The sequence below is a fragment of the Camarhynchus parvulus genome, chromosome 5 (assembly GCF_901933205.1).
Source record: "Camarhynchus parvulus chromosome 5, STF_HiC, whole genome shotgun sequence".
NCBI lineage: Eukaryota > Metazoa > Chordata > Aves > Passeriformes > Thraupidae > Camarhynchus > Camarhynchus parvulus.
This window is the reverse complement of record NC_044575.1, coordinates 12850272-12871560: the sequence shown is the minus strand read 5'-3', so window position 1 is coordinate 12871560 and position 21289 is coordinate 12850272. Positions and strand designations below refer to the sequence as shown.

The window sequence follows — 21289 nt, the reverse complement described above, 5'->3', positions numbered from 1 at the left end:
TCTTTCCTGTGGGTTATTGCTGCCATCTCTGAGAACTCAAAGGTTCATGAGGACATATAATCATTGTATGGAAATTAATGCTTTAGTGATTTTTATCTGATTTGAGTCTCTCTCTGTGTACTAACAAAGAAAACTGAACGCCTTAAATGGAAAATGATGCATTTCAAAATGTCAAGTAAAAAAATTACTGATTCTGTGTTCTTTTGTTAATTGCTTCTCAAACTAAATTGAAACTGGTGATATTTCTTGCTCAGTGTTGCTGTTGTATTTGCTGCCTAGCTGGAGACACTTGGATTAAAATGTTGTTTAAGGAATAAAAATGCTGAGGTGATGTTTTGGAAGATTTGTTGTTGTCTTAGGCTTTCATGTGAGACCAAAACCAGACAGTGTGGGCTTGTTTAGAAAAATGAATGCTAGATTTGAATTTTATTAAAGCAGGATTGCATGTTGTTTGTCTTTTAAACTCTTGAACAATCTTAAGGCTGTCTTATGGGAGCTTCAAAAGTTGCAGTGAAGTAACACTGGTGGGTAGGCCAGTTTAAGTCCAACACTGACATGACTCAAATTCATCAAATACAACATCAGCTTTAAAGACATTCAGGTGAAGATCTTCTTTTTTTGTTTTTGTTTTAGAAGTACTGCCTTTTAGTGTCAGCAGTCAGTACAGAAATTATTTGGTGTTTATGTGTTTTTAGGATAATACAAGCAGTTTAAAAATGGGAGAGTGTTACACAAATGTAAGTTGTTTGCTTTATGGATGTGTAACTGTGTAAACATGTCGTTCTATTTTAAGTAAAACATGTGGATGTGTAATTAATTACCAGAACCAGGGTTCAGTCTTTATCATCAATAAAATTAGTCATCTAATACAGCATCATCCAGCACCTTTGTAGGTGAAGAGGTTGATGTGATGTAACTTCGTGAGAAAAATGGTGAAGTTGTTTCCAGACTGGACAGTAAAGGGAAGGAGGAAATGTTTTGAAGTGTGCCAGTAATGATAAACCTCACTTAAGCTATAAAAAAAATTTAGAATGAAATGCTTTCGTCAATGGTCACATAAAAAAAGTTATGAGAAGCATTACTTCAGTCTGTAACTTTGTAGAAATGCAGCCTGAATGTATTTCCTTAGATTAAGCTGTCCAAGTGATGGTCACTTCAGAGGGAAGAAATGGAAATAGGAGGGAGAAGGTATGTCTGCATGTTTCATGTAACTTGTAATTTGAAGTTACAAACAAAACATCACTTACAAAAACCCAGGCACAACTTGCAGTGTGTAGTGTGTGAGGAGCTCGTGGTGTTTGTGCTAAGGGAATGTCACTGGTTCAGATCTGGAGGTTGTTTAGTGCATGGTGACCCAGAGGAAATAATTGAGGTTGTAGGCTTCAGTGTTGTAGTTGATGTTTGTAAGGCACTGATCAAGAACAGGTCATCAATAACTGATCTGATCTTCTGCTTAGGTTGTAGTCACAGCAGAGGAGCAGAGCGTGGTGACAGTGCTGTTATAAGGTGGGAGCTGGAAGTTTACCTGAGTTCAGCATCCACCTGAACAAATTCCTGATGAAAAAGTTCATCAAGAGTCTTCATCTTAGAGAAGTTACCTCAGGATTCAGGAAGTACTTGAGTGCCCAATTAGTGGAGACTAGAAGGGTATTTTGAGGAAGTGTTTGTGTTGGTTTAGCTTTTTCCTATTTGCATTTCCAAAGCCACCTTTAGAGACAAGATAAGGATGAGATGAAGCTTTGGTCTGAGTGTAGACACCCTGTTCAGTTCTCCACCTGTGTACTGTAAGAAAACCAAACCCAAACAAACCCTGTAATTGTTGAATCAATACATGAGATAAGCATTTAGTATTTTCTAATGGATGGAGCCCAGAGGTACACGTGAATGGTGCATTTCTTCTGTCAATTAGTAATCAGCAATTCTGCTCAATCTCCTGTGAATATGAGGTGTGTGACTAAGAAGCATCTGCTGGTTCTATCTGAAACTGTGCAAGTTTCCTGCCTGAGGGGAAACTCAGCTGCTGAAGCAAGTGGTGGAAATAATTTGGCTACTGCAGCAGAATTGCATTAGGTTAGACTGGCAGGGTGATTCTAATCCAGTGATACAGAGTTAAGTGGGGGCACAGCTGAGGTGTCAGTGTTTCCCCCCCATGTGTGTTTTTGATGATGTTTTGTTGAAGGTGTATGTTGTGCACTGCTGCACAGCGAGTAAAATAGGATCTCTGTGGGGGAGGGTTGTTTTCATCTCCCTGTGCTAACAGCCTCTGTACCTTGCATCATGAGCCTCCTGCATTTTGCTGTGTTTTCAATGTTTTGTGTGTGACCTTAGGAGGATGTCTGCAGGGCTTACTTCAGGCACATAATTTAGGAAAAATTGGGATTTTAACATGGTCCTTTCCCTATGTTTCAGAATATTATAGAAGTATATGGAAGGTGTTTGGGGATCTCTGTTGTAATTAAAGCAGACAGCACAGATGTTTCTTTCCTCTTTCTCTGTTCTACCTATACTAGACACCTTCTATGGTTTTGATAAAATTGGATATGTAGTTTTAAATGTTGTCTGTCTTCTGTTTAGTACCACTGGGATCAGGATTAATGCAAGTACTAGTTTATCTACATGCTCCAGGTAATTTGTTTTGCTCTACTGGGGTCAGGCCCCACACTGCATGAATAACTAAGGTCCCTTCCAGCCTTAATTGTTCCATGAAAGTGATATTCCAGAATAAAATTACTTTGCAAGTCAGGAATTACTGCACCAATTATTCGGCTGGGGAATCAAAATATTTGGGACAATGACCTCGCTTAAAGAATGGGAAAAAGCCTCCCCTTAAGCCAGCAGCTGATGTTGATTCTGTGTGAAAGTTTGTATTGCCTGAGTGTTTTCAAGTAGCCTTTGAAAAGCGGGATTGGTGGGGGGATTGTGAACGTCACCCTCACGTGGAGAAAAGCACCACTTAAGAGGTGTCTGTAGAGCAAGGGAACCAGTACAAAGGTTTTAAAAGCAGACTTTTGAAGCAGGAGGAGTGGAATTGAAAGCATTATTCTGTAAGGAGAAACATTGCAACAGAACTAGAATTCCTAGCACAGTCAAACAATGAGGGTAATAAGCTTGGCTGTAAGGCATGGAAAAAACTATCTTGGCCAAGTGCATCAGAATGAAACAGCCTGGGATGCCATCAGTTTCATTCTTGCTCTTTTCTGGTACCTGCATCCAGAAAATACTGGGCAGGAACAGAATAGGAGGATGCTGTTAGAGAGCTGAGAACAGGATAGGGAGAAATACAGGGATGCAAAGTTTGGTGAGTAGTTCTACAGCTGATGAAACCCATGCCAAGCTTCCTGTTGATTTGTGTCCTCTGCTGATTGGCTTTAAGGACTTCTTGCCATGATTCAATCATTTGTAAAGTTTATCCTGGTGATAAATCTGCAGAGCCCAGTTATATGAGCTCATGCTGCAGTTTTCTTTGATCTGTGACACCCAGTATTCTTGGCAGGGTCAGGGTTTTTGTTTTTATGAAACTTACATGGAATTCAATTATCTTTATGACCCCCATCTATTAACAGACCTAAATGGAGTGCTGGTTAGGTTCAGAATTTGAGGGGAGGAGTATAATAGCAGAAATGTGCTGAGTAAGCTTGCAAACCTGCTGTACCAAATCTGCATGTACCCGCATCTACTGAGGGATGGGCTTGCAGTGGTCAGTGGTGCAGACCATTGCAGGGAGGAGTGTGGCCATGGGAAACACATGATCTGTGGGGATCCGTAGCTGCCCTCCCTGAGATCTGCCTGGAACATCATGACAGATGCAGCCATGCTTCATCTCTCTTGAAACATTGATCAAAACCTGAAGATTCAAATTTACCAGCAGCTACAAAGTGTGCCACCCCTACTAATGATCCTCTGCACAGTGTCTTGGGTGAAAATTGATTTCAATAATTCATACATTTTTATAAGCAGTGAAACAGCTGAGGTTGGATTTTTCAAGGGATTTGTTGCTGATGTTGAAAGACCTTAAGGGCTGAGACTTCCTGTTCTAGTGCTAGAAACATCCTATCCTTGCCTAGCCCTTGAGATCAAAGGTTTTGTGATGAAATTGTACTTTTTAGGCGTATATGAAATTTCAAAATCAGAGTGAAGAGATGCAGTTCCTGCTTAGGTATTTATGATCTGAATTATTTGAGCAAAACAAATGAAATGAGTGTTGGTTCAGGGTTTGTGCCTAATTAAAAATTGCAGCTGTATTTGAGCTAGTGAAATTGTCTTTGAAGGTTCTGTAGATATGAGCTGAAGCAAAATGGATTCAATTTTCTGGTTAACTTTGTTAATCGCATTTGTAAGGAGGCACTTGCTAATTGTAATAAAATGACTGGGTTAGAGAAGCTACTATGTTTTTAGTGGAAAGATAATGTGATAGAACTGTATAGCTTTAACACTGACCTTTCAGAACTGTTTGTTATTGGGAAAACCTCCAGTTTAAACCTAACATTATTTTAAAAGAATAACAGCTTTACTTCAAGAAGTCATGACATGAGTATGTGCTCATTTTTTTGCTCAGTTTGTAGCAATCTGAATGCATCTGGCAGAGAGGGCTCCTGAACATCAAAGTTCCTGTGACTTTTTTGTTTCTTTTTTTGCTAAGGAGTTTTCCTGCTGTGGCAAATGTCTGGCTATGAATTCCTTTGCAGATGATTAATATTTTCCACAGTATTTCACTGCTGTCATATTTTGCTAAGTTTTCCCTGGTTTCCCATAAAACTGCTACTGTCTCTGGTATGCAGGCAAGATTTGTTAATTCCTAAGTTAGCCATGATCCAATGTGAGGCAAATGCTTCAAGTATTTTTATTTTTGGTTTCTTTAATGGCAAAATAACCTCAAAGTTACTTTGAAAATTGCACTTGTTTTGAGGAAGCGCTGGCTGCTGTATGCCAGAGCCTTGCTTTATAAGGAATGCAGGAAATGGCCTGACTTGTTATCATTGCTTCTGTATTTAGTGCTTGGACTCCAGGGAATTCATGTGCACTGATTTCTGATAGCTATAAAGTACTTCTTGTGAAGAAATTAGCAAATAATATGTTCTGTGCTTGCGTAGAACAGATTATAAATAGGGTATTACAAGCCTTGGGTGCTTTTGAAAAGAAAGCTGTGCAGCTCATCTGGAATAGAGAAGAATGGTGACATGTACATGAACAGATGGTGAGATTACCTCTGCTTAAGGTAAAACGATTTATGTCTGCTGAAGTCATCCCTTGCTCATTAAGATAGGAAACTTATTTTGATTTTGGGAGTCTTTGTCCTGGTAGGGATGTAATGTCCTGTATTAGTTCTCTGAAGCTTCTTACCAGAAAACTATAAATTCCTTATTGGAAAGAAATTTCTTCATGCTTCCATGTTATGTATTTGCTAGGCTAGTGCATATCTATTATTTTTTTTTTAATTTAAGCCTAGGTGGAAATCTGGTTTAAAATTAATTTCCATTCCATGTAGAGACTTTGATCTGAAGGAGATGGTCAGGCATCTTGCAGTTTCTTGGTTCTTGAGTATTAATAAGTTTTCTTGCTGTTTTGTTTTTTTTTTAAGAGTATTTTACTCATCTGAAAGAATGAGTGATGTGCAATACTCAAAATTATATAACAATGCACAGGTACTTGAGTGATCAAATTAACTTTAGGCTCTAAACACATTTATGTATAATTATTACCAAGGAAGTGTTGCTCTTGCAGAAACTCTGCTAGACCAGAGCCAAAGGGGTCTGCAGACTCCTGTCAGATCACAGCTGGTTGAGAAGGAAAATACTGCTCCAAATTAGTGAAATCTGACTGCAAGAGTCATCACCCTGGGTCAGGGCTGTAGATAAAAGGTGTGGTTGAGGTTTTAGACCCACTTTTAAAGGAAACAGGTGATGTTCTGCTAGTGCAGTGGAAATGTGGCGACTTCACCCAAATATGAGTGTGTCTGTTTAATTTCAAAATCAGGGGACAAGTAAGTGGTGTAGGGGATTGTTTTATCACTTCCGAATTTCTGTTATAATCTCTTCAAATGCTTCTGGCTTTCCTTTAAAAATAAATGAAATGTTTCTCACGTTCTTAGAGTGCTTGGCAAGAGGAGGGCTCTTGAAGGTGAACAGATTGACAGGTGAAAACTGATTATTACTGTTACTTAAGATAGTGTGCAGCAGTTCAGATGAGAGCAGTCCTAGCTCTGTAAAGATCACTTCTGGGTCTTGAGTGACCTCCAGTTGTTGCAAACTTCTGGTGAGTTCCTATAGCTTGGTCAATAATGGTTCAGGATTCCAGGATTTGAATTGAAACTTATTTTTCTGAGTGTTTGAGGAGTTCCCTGCTGATAGATGATCCTGATGGAATTTGCCCTTCTCTTTGTAAATGTTGGAGAAGTTTAAATTCTGCTCACTCTCTGCCTTTGAACTTAAATGGCTGCAAAGTGAGAGGTTCAAAGTGAAGCTAAACTTACATGAAAAAGTTAACTAATGCTGCATGCTTAGCATTTAAAAGGAGGTCTATCAGTATTTTAGTCATGCTTATGCCTAGGGAGCTTTTCTTCTGATGTGTTATATGAATTTACTGCTTAGAACTGGCATGCAGGATGAAGCTTTGCCAAAACTATTGCAATTTCATAAGATTTTTGTATTAGTTATTTTTTATGTCAAACTGTTTGAAAAAAAACCTGCAGTCTGCTTATGAAATTTGATAGAAATTTATACACTGACTTTAGGAGTTTCCCAAGGACAGGACTTAAATACACCAATCATATTGTGTGTATATATGCTGTTGAGGCTGTCTTGCAAAGAATAAAGCTGGAATTCAATTTTTCAGATAACCACTAACAATAACCTTCTATCTTGAGTGCTGGAAGTCACTGGATTTGTCAGTGCAAGTGTGCTGTCATAAACTGACTGAAATACAGCACTGCAATGTGGAATTGTGAGATAAACAAGCAGTTTCTGCATGACTGGGATTCTGTAGATGTTGTGGATGAAGGTGCTGTGGTAGCTGTGCACCCTGTTTCTGAGAGCTGAGGAATGTGTGTTTATCTGCAGTTGTGACTTCGTGGAACAGTGACCCTCCTTGTGAACAGGAGACTGCTTGCTGGTATGGAGATCAAGGCCATTGATTTCAGCAGACAAATAAGGCTTTTTTTTTTCTTTTAAGAGCTGGCTGTTGTTTTTATACAAATACTTTGAAGATTGTATGAATTTTATTTTCATCTGCTAAAGAAAAAATCACTTGTAATTATCAAGTGGCACCTGAATGGATTGATAATCTTGTAAGTTGTAGACCAAGCAGTTCTGAATAGTCTCAGAAAGTATGATTCTATTTTAGTTTTTTGAATAAAGTTCAGGAAAAAGCCCAGCTGCTCTTTAGAATCCTTAGGCAACAGCAAGACTCTGAAAACTGCAAACTGCACTTCCTCAGGCTGCTGCTTCTTGGAATTCTTGAGAGGGCTTTGTAAGTCAGGGTGTTCTTGCATCTAAAAATCTGACATAGCAGTTTAAACCAGCTGTAAGTTAATGAAGAGATTAAAGCAGCTTAGCTTTCTAGACAGTCTGAGAAGGTGGTGTCAAGTATATGAGACTTCTCATTAGGGTATTATCTGTGGCTGTAGGCTTAGACCATCTACAGAATACTCAGTACATCTTCAGGAGAAGTTTTAGTATGATTGTCCTGCTAACAGGGGCATGGTAAATAATTGAAGGCCACATTTGTGCCATTGATGGGACCAGAGACCTACATTGTTTATAAAGGAAGCCAGCAAAATAGTTTTGGGGTTTTAAAATTTATTTTCTGGTTGTGTTTTATGCTGAGCTCTGGAGATAGGCAGCAGACAGGACAATGGCAATATTTATGGCTTTAATGGGTGTCCAACTCTGCAGCTTCATACACTGTACAGAAGAGGCTCTGGTGTCATTTTTTTTTCTGTAGACTTTGTCTGTGCTGAATATTTACATCATTATCGTGTGGCTTGATTCATACCTGTAACTTCCGAAGCTCCTCCTTAAGACTTTATGCCCCAGGACTTGAGTTGTGTGGTTTTCAGGGTTTTATAGTTCTGTTAGTCTGTCACTGTTTCAGTCTTTCTGAAGACATCCTCTTTTGTGTGAATCTTGTCTTGGTAATTGTAACATCATTTCTGATTTAATTTTGCTTTGTGAAGGGTTTCACTTGGATTTGTCTTCAGACTGAGCTGAAATAGTATAGAACCTCTTATAAAGAAGTCTGTCCTTCACACTATAAGCCATTGAAATGAAGTAGATAAAACAAAAGCTTGGCCAGACTTAAAGAATTTAAAGAATCTGTTATAAATCTGCTAAGAATCTTGCTGTCTGTGTGGGGAGTCCAGAGAAATACAGTCACTCTGTTTGAAGCACATCTCACTGGTTTGATTCGAGGGGAAAAGAAACCCTATCTAAAATCCAAACCCTTCTAATGGGTGTGGATTGAAAGAGAACATAAAGAATTTTGAGTTATCTGCTTTATTTGCTGCAGAGAATTCTTAATTTGTAGATTGTTGCATGATTTAAACCCAGAATGATTTCCATCTATAAGGCTCATCTAGTTCAGTGAAACTGTGTTTTAATGAGGATTGCTGATTATGTAACCTTCCTAGCAGAAACTCATTATTCCTGATTTTTATCTTGCTGCTCAGTGTGCATACTGGCTGTTACTGGAAGACATCTTATCTCCTGAGCTCAGACCCTGCTGTGTGCAAAAAGCTGCAGAATAAAGGAGAAGTAATGCTGAAAAATAATACAGTTTTTGTGGTAATCTCTTGCAAGAATATTTTCATAAAGAGTCTGCATAGAGATTGTGGTGAATATAGGAAGTTGTATCATAGTCCTAAACACAAGACTGGAATTGGAGAAATGTAAAATACCATTTTTTTGGTGGTGGCCTTAAGCAAAAGTGACCTTTTGGAGTTTCTTTCCTTACCTAGTAGTGAATGACACTTCCTGTAAAGGGCTGTTAAAGAGATTAGTCAATGAGCAGCTGTACTTAAATGGCTTCTTTTGCTTGTCCAAGAAATATTATTTCATAAGCATTATTTTTAAGAGGGTAAAGTACAATATTTTCCAAAGGAAGAGAGGTCCTTCAGTGTCATTACGACCATTACAGTTATGGTACAGCAGTTTGAAAGGTCTGGTTTGTAATCTAGTGAAGTAAGGTGGAAGTCCTCTTCATAATGTGCTTTATCAATGCTGTATTTGTATAGTCTTTAGAATGACTTCTACTCCCAAGGTTGCACCTGTGTGATTGCTCAAGTCTGAAAACCGCTATGTACCTGAGGGTGCCTCTTGTGTGTCTTGGGTCTAGTGGGGCAAAAAGCAACTAAGTGCTTACTAGCACCAGTGAGCACAGTAAGAGAAGTAAATGGGTCTGGCATAATTCAATGAATTTATTTGTGTGGCTTTGTTAAGTTTGACATTCCCTCCCCTCAAATAAACAAAGATTTGCCTCTTCAAAGTTTTACATCCTGGGTTTCTGAAGGACGTGTGAAACTCAGTCAGCTTGCGGTGTGTGACAGTAGTTGTCCACATATGTTTGTTGCATGTGTTTCTAATGGTTCTTTTCCTTTTCAGGTCTGCTGAATCCGCTCTGAAGCCAAGGGTGGACAACCAGTGCAAGGGAAGTGTTGCTGCTTTACATGGACATCTGCTCCTGCGGCATGGCCCAGATATCCAGCAGCAATGGATTCAAACAGCGCTCCTCACCTTCTCTGTCAGCCCCAAGGGCAAAAGATGTGGACAAAGAGGAGGCACTGCAGATGGAAGCTGAGGCGTTAGCCAAGATGCAGAAAGAAAGAGGTGTAGCTGGTAGTAAACAAACCTTTCATTCTTTGAGCAGCCCCAGACAAAAAGCACAGACTCATAACAAGCAGGACCATGATCTCATGGTGTTTCCAGAGGCTGATGCCAAGAGCATGGAAGATAAACTAAGTACCATTGACATAGAGAAGCTTACTCATGCTGAACTAGAGAAACTGCTGCTGGATGACAATTTTGAATCTAGTAAAGTACCTACGTTACCAGCAAGTCCTGTTTTGAGCCCATCTGTGTCTTCACAATTTTACCTTGGGCCCACGGGTCAGAGGAGACAGTGGACACCTGGAATACCAGCACCTGTGACATGCACTTTACCTCCTATTTACACCTCAGCTTCTTACACAAAACAGACTGGTGTATTTCAGAATGGATTCCATCCAAGTATGTCATCCTATCCCCCTAGAGAGCCTATTTATCTTGGTCTTCCTAGACAGTCACAATACATTTCCTACCCCCTGGCAGCTACCACACCTTTCCATCCACATGGAAGCCTACCTTTCTACTCTCCAGTGCTCACACCAGAAATGGCAAAAGTATTTGACAAAATTGCAAGCACTTCAGAGTTCCTGAGGAACGGGAAGTCAAGCACGGACCTAGAAATGACTTCCATAAAGTCTGCAGTGTCCAACCTGCCGGCCGCGGAGAGCTGTGGGGATGTCAGTAAATTCGACTGGCTGGATTTAGATCCTCTGAGTAAACCAAAAGTGGACACTTTGGAGACTCTAAATAAGGCAGAGGGTGATGGAGAGAGGCCTTCAGGTATGACTGCTGAAGATCCATGGGATGCTGTTCTGTTGGAAGAAAAGCTGCTACTAAATTGTCATCTGGAAAGAAAGGTTAATGGGAAATCTTCTGGAGCCACAGTCACGAGGAGTCAGTCCTTAAACATGAGAACAACTCAGCTTGCAAAGTTACAGGGCCAAACATCACAGGTATGTCAATCAGTATCTTGAAATTGCAGTATAACAGTAAAGATTAATGACAGTATTTAAAGACACTTTAAGGTCTGTTATTTATTTTTTGTGTATTATTTGGCTTGAGCAGTGTCCAAACAATGTGATGTTATGGCATATGTATTAGTGCTATTCAGAAAATTGAACATAACTACTGAATTATCTCCCAAAATACCTTTTGCCCTTGTGTAATCCTTCCATATTTACTGAGGTAATTGCTGGTTTTCAACTCAACACTCCAGTAAGAAATAGAAATAATACTCAGCACTAAAGTGTCTAAATCATATTGATAAATATTTCAATTTTATGACCAATTCATATGATATGGTGAAATAAAAAGGTGGCGAGCTAAGCACTGAAAGTTTTATCTTGCCTTTTACAAGACCACAGTAATTCTCTTGTGGGTAGAAAGCTTTCCTTCTGTATAGAAAGGCTAGACAGAACTTTTGGTTTTGTGCTGGGTGGTGGAGTGGCTCTTGGGTCAGAAACACTGTACTGCTCTAGAAGAAGGCAGACCGTCTTTGCATGATGTTACTTTTATCAGGCAGGGCAAAAAGATGTTTGAGAGATTCTTCTCTAGGATCACTTTAATGAAACATTCAAAACCAAACTCTCAACAGGGGCTTTAGTTATGGCACTCCTATCTTTGAACATGGAGCACATGCAGTTTGTGTCAAAAGCAAACTGTGCAGCAGATGATCAATACTGTCACAGTCTCATCTGCTTAATTACACCCCATTAGGCCATCCTACTTTTTCCCAAGTCCAGTAAAAGAACTGTAGGTTATTTAACTGTAGGTTATTTAACTGTAGGTTATTTAAATTTTTCTATATTTTTAATTTTTTCTGTGATAATTCCGCCACAAAAAAAAACCCCACATTGTGTTTTAAAATATTAGTTAGCTCACTAGAAAGTGGATATGAATACTTCTGTGTATTGGGGTTTTTTTTTGGAGGACTAAAAGAGAAGTGGAGAAGTTTTCAGTGGAAAAGCCAGCACCCTGGCAAGTGTGATAATGGCCAAAAAAAATGTATTTGGAGGAACTGGTTAGAGAATGGGAATTAAACTCTTTGTTTGCTTTGGAGACTTTGGTTTACAGATGTTTTAAATCTTAGGTGTTGTTTTTCTAGGTGTTTTTAATAGGCTAGGGACATGCTGTAAAAAACCAACTGTTATCACTCAAGGATATTTTCCAAATAATTCCTTATATCTTCCTTCCCCACCCCCAAACTGGAGGTGATTTTTTCTCAGAAATAGGAATATTTACTAGACTGTGGCCTAAAAAGCTGTCTGAATTTCCAGTGAAGTGAAATTTTTGGCCCCTCATTTGAAGGGTTTCCTCTTTTTTCTGGGTTGGGTGTCAGTATTCTGGCAAAAGTTCAATAGAAGGCCAATGGAGAAGGAATAAAAACCACCCTGAAACCCAAAAAATGCATTTATGCATTTATCTCTGGTTTTGTGCCACGTGTACAGCTCTTGGGTCTGACTTAATTTTTTTCCCCCACTTGCTGTTGAGCTGTGATACTTTAACTCTGTTATTTAGTAGTGTTTGGAGAGGTATGTAAATTTGGGCTCTACAGCAGTTTGTTTCTCAGTTTGCTGTGTCACCTGGTGATGTGTTTGTCAGGTTGTCAGTGCTGGTTGGTTGGCTGTAATTAACTCCTGGCTAATAACTGGCCTACACTGGAGCAGTGCGGCTCAGGTGGTGTCTGTAGGAAGTGATGTTTGACTGTTACTGAATCAAATCTGGCTTTATACATCCAGGTTTTTTCAAGAATGTGGGATTTCAAAGGGTCTTTCCTGTTGATAAGATCCAGTCTCCTGCTATTTGCATGTCATGTACTGACTCCTGGTTCATAAATGAAGTTCAAGCTCTGCCTTCACATGTGGTCTTTTCTTCCTGCCACTTTTGATGTAAAGGCTGCTCCAGCTCCTCCTCTGGAGCAGGAAAATCATTCATCTGATTTTCAGCAGAACACGTTTGTAAGTAGTTCCTAGCAAATGTTCTTCTTTCAGGATGGAACAGCAGGTACTTAAGATGAAAGAATCATTTTGATATTTACCTCAACGTGTTACAAGAGATGGTGACTTTCTGTCAGCTTTCACTGCAAGCTCTGTGTGAGAGCTTCTCTTTGCTTTTTTATTTTTTTGAAGATGGCTTATGAGAATTTTAGCTCTCTGTGTGAGAGCACAGGGTACCACGTGCCTTGTACATCAGCAATAAACCCTCATGACAGGCAGGGCCATCCTGCTTGGTCCTCTTTTATTTATGATAGCACCACAACATCAATTCTGTAGGCAATTAATTTTTAAGTCACCATCTTTTTCAAACAAGTTCTTAATTTGTAGCAGACTTCTGCAGTGAGTGCCCAATTGAAGGTTTGAGATTTACTTTCCACTTGTGCCCCTCCAGACACTCCAGTTCTAGCCTGTGTTATGAAGGTGGGTGATGATACAGGACTGTGAGTTACCAGGGTTGTTTCTGCTGAGTTATTAAAGAAGAAAATAAATAGATTTAAAGATGAATCTCTCATTTAGAGATCCTTGAAATACAACCTGGATAGCCTCTCTTTTGCCTATCCTGTGCTTCTACTTTATTTTCTAGTTTAAATAATTTTCCACTCAGTATAAGAGAAAGCTGAGTTATGTAGCCTCTATTTTTTGGCAGTTTTCTTGTATTTTATCCAATTTACCCCAGGTTTATATGTTCTTCAAAGTATACTTTTAAGTCTTACATCTTAACCGTGTCAGGATCATTCCCCCCAAACCCTTCCTGAAAAACTCAGTCTCGCTGCCCCTTTAGAAAAAAATATTAGTATTTTGATTCTATCAAAACTTATGACTATCTATCTGTTCAATGCCTGAATCAATATATTGCTTTGTTTTGGTGAAGTATCTATTTGTATCTATTCTTATTATTGCCTATTTTGTGTATATATTCATATTTGAAGTAACTATACATTTAGTATTCCTGTTTATATACTTCAGTGTTTGTCACTCATTTCTGAAAGCAGAGACATAAAGCATCATTTTGTCCTCCCTATGTGTTGTTTTCTCTTGCTTTCCACAGAGCTGCAAAGTCTTGTGACTTTGTATACTCATGGAATTTTATTTAACTTGACTTTTTTGTTAGTTTATTGGGGTTGGGTTTGTTTGTCATTGTTCAGATTAATTGTATTTACAGATCACTTCTATTTTTGCAGCCTTTGCTGACATGAACTATTTATCTCATTTGGCCTGAAGTCCCTTCTTTCAAGTTATTTCCTGTTGACTGATGATAGCTTTTGCACCTCCTGGATTGACCCAAGTGGAAGTTAAAGGAATTAAAATTCTACTTGTTGCTCAAAACCCATCTGAGTCCAGGGGATTTAAATAGAATTCTTTTGTTTTTCAGAGCTTGTTGTCCTTAAATTATTTTCCCAAAAGTGATCAAAAATTAATACTGAAGTTTAGCTAAAAATAAGGAGGTATTTGATGTTCCTTATTTTCCACCAGGAGGTCTTTTCCATCATTACATATTTGTAATAACATGAGGTTTCTCTCCTTAGCCAAGTGTGACCCTGAGGTGAACCATGGATAACCAAATCTGGTTTTTTTGCTCATTAGATTAGAATTTATTATTTACCCTGGCTAAGCTTGCATGTGTTGACATGCCTTGTTATTTCCCCAAACTTTGAATTTAACAGTAGAATAACCTGCAAATTTTTCTGTAAGGAAATCAGAAATGTCACACAGTGGCATAAAGTGGTGTTTCATCACTGGTATGACTTTATTTAAGTAGGCCCCTTGTTTAATGCTTTTATCCTATTTGTAGTATTCCTTAAAGAGTTTTTAAATAGAATTTAACATTTGTAGAGGTAGTTTCTTGATTTGCAGTGGCTGAGTTTTGTGTTGAGTGCCAGCCAGCAGGTGATTAACCTTCGTCTGAGGTGTTTGGCTTTCCCTGGGTATGTTCCCTGCCTCTTTCCTTGTGATTTTTGGTGGTGTTGGTCTGCAAGTGCTTAGAGAGTGTGTTTACTAGATACGGTTGCACAGGTTAGCAGGTCTTGTGAGGTTGCCCAGTATTTTTATGTGACAGAACTTGTCTGAGATGTTACAATAGAAGAACTTATTTAAATTTAAGGTATTATGCATGCTCCTACAGCTCTTTTCAGTTTTGTGGCTTTACAGCTTCCTGTTCTGATTGACTCCTGTGGTATGGCTAATCTCCAATTACACAGAATTTGCCCTTTTGACTGATCAGTGTTCATGCAACCAATATTTCAGCTGAAATAATTAGGTTTAAGTGCAATTTGGGTGGCAATTATAGGTTGTATCTCTTCCAAGTTTATGCTGTACTGTTTAAAGAAGTTAATTTGAAGGGAAAAAAAGTGCTTAAAGACCTGACAGTATGTGGTTCTCTCAGATTTGACCCTTTTCTGAGAGTCTAATTTATCTGTATTGTCTGATACGCTCTAATGAAATTGACTGACTACGTGGGCTAATAATAAATAACCCACATACCAGTTAAGTAGTTAATCACTACTTCAAATATGAATAAATTGTGGTGATTTTCAGAAAAAATGTAGTGCAGTCTGCTTTTTCCTGGCCTTGTGGTTGGATTAAAGGTTTCTACAAGCATTGTAAAATCTTTGGGTGAAAGATGTAACTGGGCATGTAAGTTTTTACAGGGAGGATCTGGCAGGGGCTTCACAAATCCTTCAGGCTAGTGGTGGCTGCTATGCTATGGACAGCTGAGTTCCACTGGCTATTCCAACTTTTCTCTGCTTTTTGCTCACTCCAGCTTTTGTATGGATGTGTTGTGAATTGGATCAGAAAACAGATATGGATTTAAAACCTGCTGCAGTTCTCTGTTTGTTGTTTTGGTTTTTTAAGTTTATTACATTTTGCTGTTTGAAACTGCAGCTCTCTTTTAGCAGTTGCTTTTTGAATTGGATACTTCAAAGATTGTGCTTTACAGTTTTGGGAGGTGATGGGAGCATTTGGCATAAGAATTAAAAGAGAGGTAAGTTGATTCCATGGGGTTAGTTGTAAGTTTCATGTTCTGACTACTATTTCCTCCCAGTGTTCAGCTTGTATTTTCCTGCTTTGTAGGAAGAGATAATCATGGGCACCAGTGATAAGTAGTGGTTCTTTCTGGAAGTACACTGAATTTGAATTGCATCACTGAAGGAAAAATATGTTTTTCTTCCATGTGTGGTTCAGATGAATTTAGCCAAATCCAAATGCAAGAGGTCACTGCTGAGAGCTCAGGAACTGCTTGCAACTTAATATTAACTGATAATGATGCTGGCAAATAAATGACCTGCTGTCAAGGAGTCACAGCTCCAGTGAATTTATACTTTTCAAGTTAGTAGCGATACATGATTTTCTCCATGTAGAAATAGACATAAAACTAATAGTAAACCTTAGACTCCTGAAAATCTGTCATCTGCATGTGGCTTTGCTGGCTTTAGGAATATGCTTGCAGCTATTTAAATCCTGTATTATCTTTGAGTTGCAGAAAGACAATGGGACCACTGGCACGCTGACAGAAAACGTGCTTCTCCAAGCAATTGAAGGGCAGAATCAAGAACTGTCAGCTTTTTCTGAAGCAGTTACAAAGTAAGAAATGGCTGAATATGAATTAACTTTCAGAATAGGAAAAAAACCTAAATGATTCATTTGCAGTTAGCTTGACAGGAACAGTTTTTTTTTTCTTGATGGGATAGATTTCAGTATATATCCTTTTTCCTTTTCTTATCTCAGTTTTTCCTGGTTTTGTTTGTCCTGGTTTGTATTTTTTTTCAAGAATGCAACAGAATTGTTAAGATCTTCAGTACTAAGATTATTATATTATCATATGTCCTCTTTCTTATTTTGGTCTTATGACTTTCACTTTTCCTTGTTTTTATCCTTTCTATCCTCAAAGTATTTTTCTTTGTCTCATTTTATTACAAAATAAAATGAGACAAAGAAAATGTTTTTTATTACAATTTCTGTTGAAAGAGTTTGAAGTTTTTGGTTTTTTTGTTAGCTGAGACACCTCACAATGTCCTATCACTCCATGGATTTCCAGCCTTTAAATGCTTTTATTTTTTGTTGCTTCCACAACTGGAATTCTGTAGCATAAAGCCTTTAAACTTGTCTCTGCTTTGATCCCTAAAGATGAAGTGAAGTTTCTTAAAGATTGTGTGGGATTTTTTTCTTACTGCCACAATTTAATGAGATTTGTTTTTTGTGTTTTTCTTGCTACAAACTACTCTTGCCTTTTTTACTTTTGAGGTCAAAATTCAATAAATAATTGAAGGAAATAGAGATCTTTGAATCTCAATGGTAGCATGTATTTTTTTTTAAGGAGGAATGTTTCTGAAATGGAAACTCCACAAAAACAATGAAAAATCATATACATGGGAAACTTACTGATGGTGATTAGGACAGAGCTCACATAGGATAGGCTTGTTGCAACACTTTCTGGTTAAATCTAATTATTAGATTTCAAGACCCAGTGTTTAAAATACTGATGAACTTTCAACTGGACAGCTCTTGCTGGAGGATCTTGCTATTGTCCAGAATCAAGATGATGAAATAAATGATCTTTATAGAGTAGTTCTGTTCTTAATTCCTATAATATTACTTAAAAATTGGCAGAAGTTTAAGGTTAAATTATTTTATCCATGTTAAATAGCAGAAGATTAAAAGCAGCTTTCCAAGTATGGTTTATTCACTTGTAGGTAAACATTCTATACTGCTTGTGCCCTGAATAAAAACCTTTACTTCAATTAAGGCCTCTTCCTCAACTTCCATAGCTTGGAATAGCTACCTTGGAATAGCTACCTTCTGCACGGTATCTAAGTTCAGATTAGACATCTAAAAATTGAAATGTGTGAAGAGGCTTGTTGTTATTTTAATTTTTTTTTAACTACCTTTTATAAAATACTGTCAATTACCTTTTTAAGAACTGTTTTAGAGCTTAACTTCTGCAGAAGTTGGATATGTCCTGTAAGAATTGACCTATTAAATATTTTAAGCTATGTGGAAAACCTGCCTAATTATACACTTAAGATTTTTTTTCCTGTCTTAACTACTAGTTGTATAATTATTGTGGGCAATGTCCTGTTGAGAGTAGAAAAAATTAGATGGTGCTTTGCACATGCAATTTAGGTAGAGAGCCAAAGGTAGTCTTTACAGTTCTGCCTTGTGGTTATTACCATGTTATTTTGCTTTGGTCTTGGACTTCTCCATTGCAATGTTTCATAAACCTTCTCTTTTTCCAGATTGAGGACCAAGTTTCCTTATACCGATCAGCAAACAAACCCAGGTTTTGTGCTGAGTCCAATCATGCTGCAAAGAAATATAAGTGGGGAGAGTGCCAGTATCAAGGTTTCAATAGAAATTGAAGAATTCCAGCAACCAGTAACGTTCACATGTGATGGTATGTTCCTATTTCTTGAGTTGAGTTTGCTTGTGAAAGACTGGAAACTCAGCCCAGGACAATACATTTCAGTTTTTGTAATCCCTGGGTCTCAGGGGCAGGAGTTGTTTGTGGGAAATGTGGAAAAGGGAACGCAGCAAAGGACTGTTTCTGGGTCAGTGCCTCCATCAGAAAATATTTAGAAGTTAACAAACTGAAATATTGACTGTAAAAAAGGAAAGTCCAGCAAACCTCCTCTGTCCATAGCTGGATAGAATAAAACAGTTTTTCACGACTTTGTAGTTATTGAGGGGATAATGACACCAGGACTGAGATTTTTAATGTTTAATTTTTTCATTTCAACACTCTAACACATTTTAAAACAAAATTTTTGTAGGCTATCTAAAAGTTCAGGCAAACTGCTGCTGGAAAATAGGAATAAATGCTAAAACTGTATATTACTTGTCTTCAATACATGCTTACGAACACAAACACTAAAATAATACTGTTGCATGTGCCACAACTGGCTGTCCCAGTTTTGTGGGTAACCAGAAATACTGGTTTGGGGTGGACCTTTGAGGTTTGCCTGGTTGTGCTACATAAATCCATATTCTCTGTGCAGTCTTGACTGCACAGTGGTTTTATTTGTAACTGCATGCTGTCAACTTCTGGCAGTTCGGGCTGATAAAATAACTGGTTATGAACTTTTTTGCCTCTATACTTCTGTCACTTCTGAGGGTTATCATTTGGATCTCAACTTCTGACAGTGTAGATGCTTCAGAGCTGGTTGTTCTCAAAAGATGTGGAGTTTTTCTGTTACTCACATGAACTTGCTGCTGTTTTGGAAAAACAAGCTCTCGGTGCATCAGGGTTTTCATTCCATATTAATTTGCTGGACCTTACATTTATTCTGTGGTGACTTAATAATCTTTTGTTAAGAAATTAGGTGGATTGTAAATATAGCCTAGGAAGGGTTTCTGTACTTAATCCTTAAGACTACACATTGCTAATATTACAGGCAAAATCCTTTCCTACAGAAGGCTTTGGTAGGGTAACTAAAATGTTAGGGCTTCAGCCCTTTATTTCTGGTATTTTCTGTGACTAGCTTGGAATGTGTTTTGTGTTGTAGCCCAACATACTTTCTTCTTTGCACTTTCTACTCCCATTTTGCTGAAACTAATGCCAGTTAAACTGCTTGTCTTCTATAGCTGGTGAAGGGTGGTTATGTGACTAGTAATGAGGGTATTTAAAGTTATCCTCTACCTTCAATTCCTTCTCTTCTTGGTCACATTGTTACATACCTTGGCATACTGATGCTCAGGCTGTTTTACTTCAGTGTGGCTTTCAGTCTTGCTCAGAAGGAGCTGCAGCCTCTCAGTGCTCTGACAGCTATTTGTAGAAAGGACTCAGGAGGGAAATGGATGAACTTTAGAGCTTATTTGGATTAATTTTGCATTCATTTATTAGACTTTGCATGGAAGTTTGCTCTGTCTGAGCAAACATTGTGTGTCAGCAAGAAATTAATGTCTTTGAATAAGATGTAGGGCAGGGAAAAGGTGGTAACATCTTTGTAGCTTTCACAGAGCTGGCAGACCTTTGGCAGTGCAGCCTGTGAGTACAGCACAGACACTGTCCCTGCATGAACTATCACTGTATCTTTTTTCTTTACCAACTCCCAGATATATTCTCTGCTGAAGGTAGTACAGCCATTTCACCCAATAATAAGTTGGAACAGTCTTAATGACTTCAAGTATTTCTGAATTTATACTTCCCATCATTGCTTGTTCTTGAATTTCACACAGTCATTCTTCATATGTGCTTGTATACATCTGTGCTTGTAATAATTAATCATTTGTTAATGAGATGAAGGACATGTGTTATCTTATGGAAAATGTTGTGGCATTACCTCTCTGTATCTACCATAGCAGTAATTTTTCTATCTTTAAAAAAAAATTGAGAAAATCAGGAAAGTCCCTGGAGTAGGAAAAAAGCCCTGCTCTGAAGGTACTGATGAAATATAAAATTGCTTTTATACAATAGGTTTTTTACAGAATTTTGAGGCACTTTGATATTATTTGCAAATGATCTGAAGGAGATCATCAGAAACTAGGTAGGGAGGGCCAGAGAGCATTTTGTATTTAAGCATTTGTTTCATTCAAACTTATCTGTATTTTTAGTCAGTGACAGCTGGTGGCTGTGGGGGAATGGATTTTGGGTTTGACTGGAATTATTTTTTTGCTCTGTAGTTACTGGATGGAAGAGAGATTATTTTCCAAAGAGCATTTGGAGCCTGATGCAAAAGTACTGGTAGCTAAGAGTTGCATTTTGCAAAGGCTTGGTGATGCTTACTGAGATCTGCTCTGTACTAACTAGAAACTTCCCTGGACAAGTGGAAAGGAAAAAGGGAAAAAGGACTTTCAGTAGGATTTGCCTCAGCTGCAGCTGATATTCAGTTCCTCAAAAGCCAAACAGAGGAGTTCAAGTATTCAGATAGTGTTTTTTAAACTGAAAGTGCCTCTGGGATCACTTACCTATTTGAAGTCCTTGCTAAATAGGGCAAATTTGTAATGAGATTTTAAAAAGAAAGAAAACGTCTATCCTCAGTCCTGCAGACTGTGTTCGTACTTCTGGTTACGTGACTACACTGTATCCTAATTTTTAAAGATGTTTTTTGGGCTTTTTATAATGGCAGTCAAGTTTCATGAGATACCTTTCTTTGTGAGAGAAAAGTGAAGATCTCAAATGATGACATTTAGGTGATAATAGAAACGTAAAAGTCTTTTCTACAAGTATAAAAATCAATTTCATTAAATAGCTACAATTTGTGAGTGAACAGTAGTTAATATCACTCGCTATAGGTTTGTATTTAACTTTTAGATATAATTTCTTTAAACAGTGAGTTCCCCTGTTGAGCTTATAATAATGCAGGCACTTTGCTGGGTGCATGATGACTTGAATGAAGTGGACATTGGCAGCTATATCCTGAAAGTCTGTGGCCAAGAAGAAGTTTTACAGAAGTAAGCAAACTCTTTTTCATTAATGCTTAATTTCATGCTTTTTTGTGACACAGTTACTGGGAAGTGTATCTCTAGTGATTAAATGTGTGA

The 21289-nt window shown here is 38.0% G+C and overlaps 1 protein-coding gene across 2 annotated transcripts in view; it reads left to right on the top strand.

Moving 5' to 3' along the window:
* Positions 1-21289, top strand: part of PIK3C2A (phosphatidylinositol-4-phosphate 3-kinase catalytic subunit type 2 alpha) — a 50595-nt gene that overhangs the window by 1937 nt on the left and 27369 nt on the right. The window contains exons 2-5 of one of the 2 annotated variants that reach the window (XM_030948768.1): positions 9594-10768; positions 16293-16393; positions 18046-18203; positions 21079-21199. In XM_030948768.1, coding sequence (XP_030804628.1) covers positions 9659-10768; positions 16293-16393; positions 18046-18203; positions 21079-21199 — 1490 coding nt within the window. In that variant the 5' untranslated portion in view covers positions 9594-9658. Of the gene's footprint in view, positions 1-9593; positions 10769-16286; positions 16394-18045; positions 18204-21078; positions 21200-21289 lie in introns of both variants that reach the window. The other variant, XM_030948767.1, reaches the window with a different exon arrangement.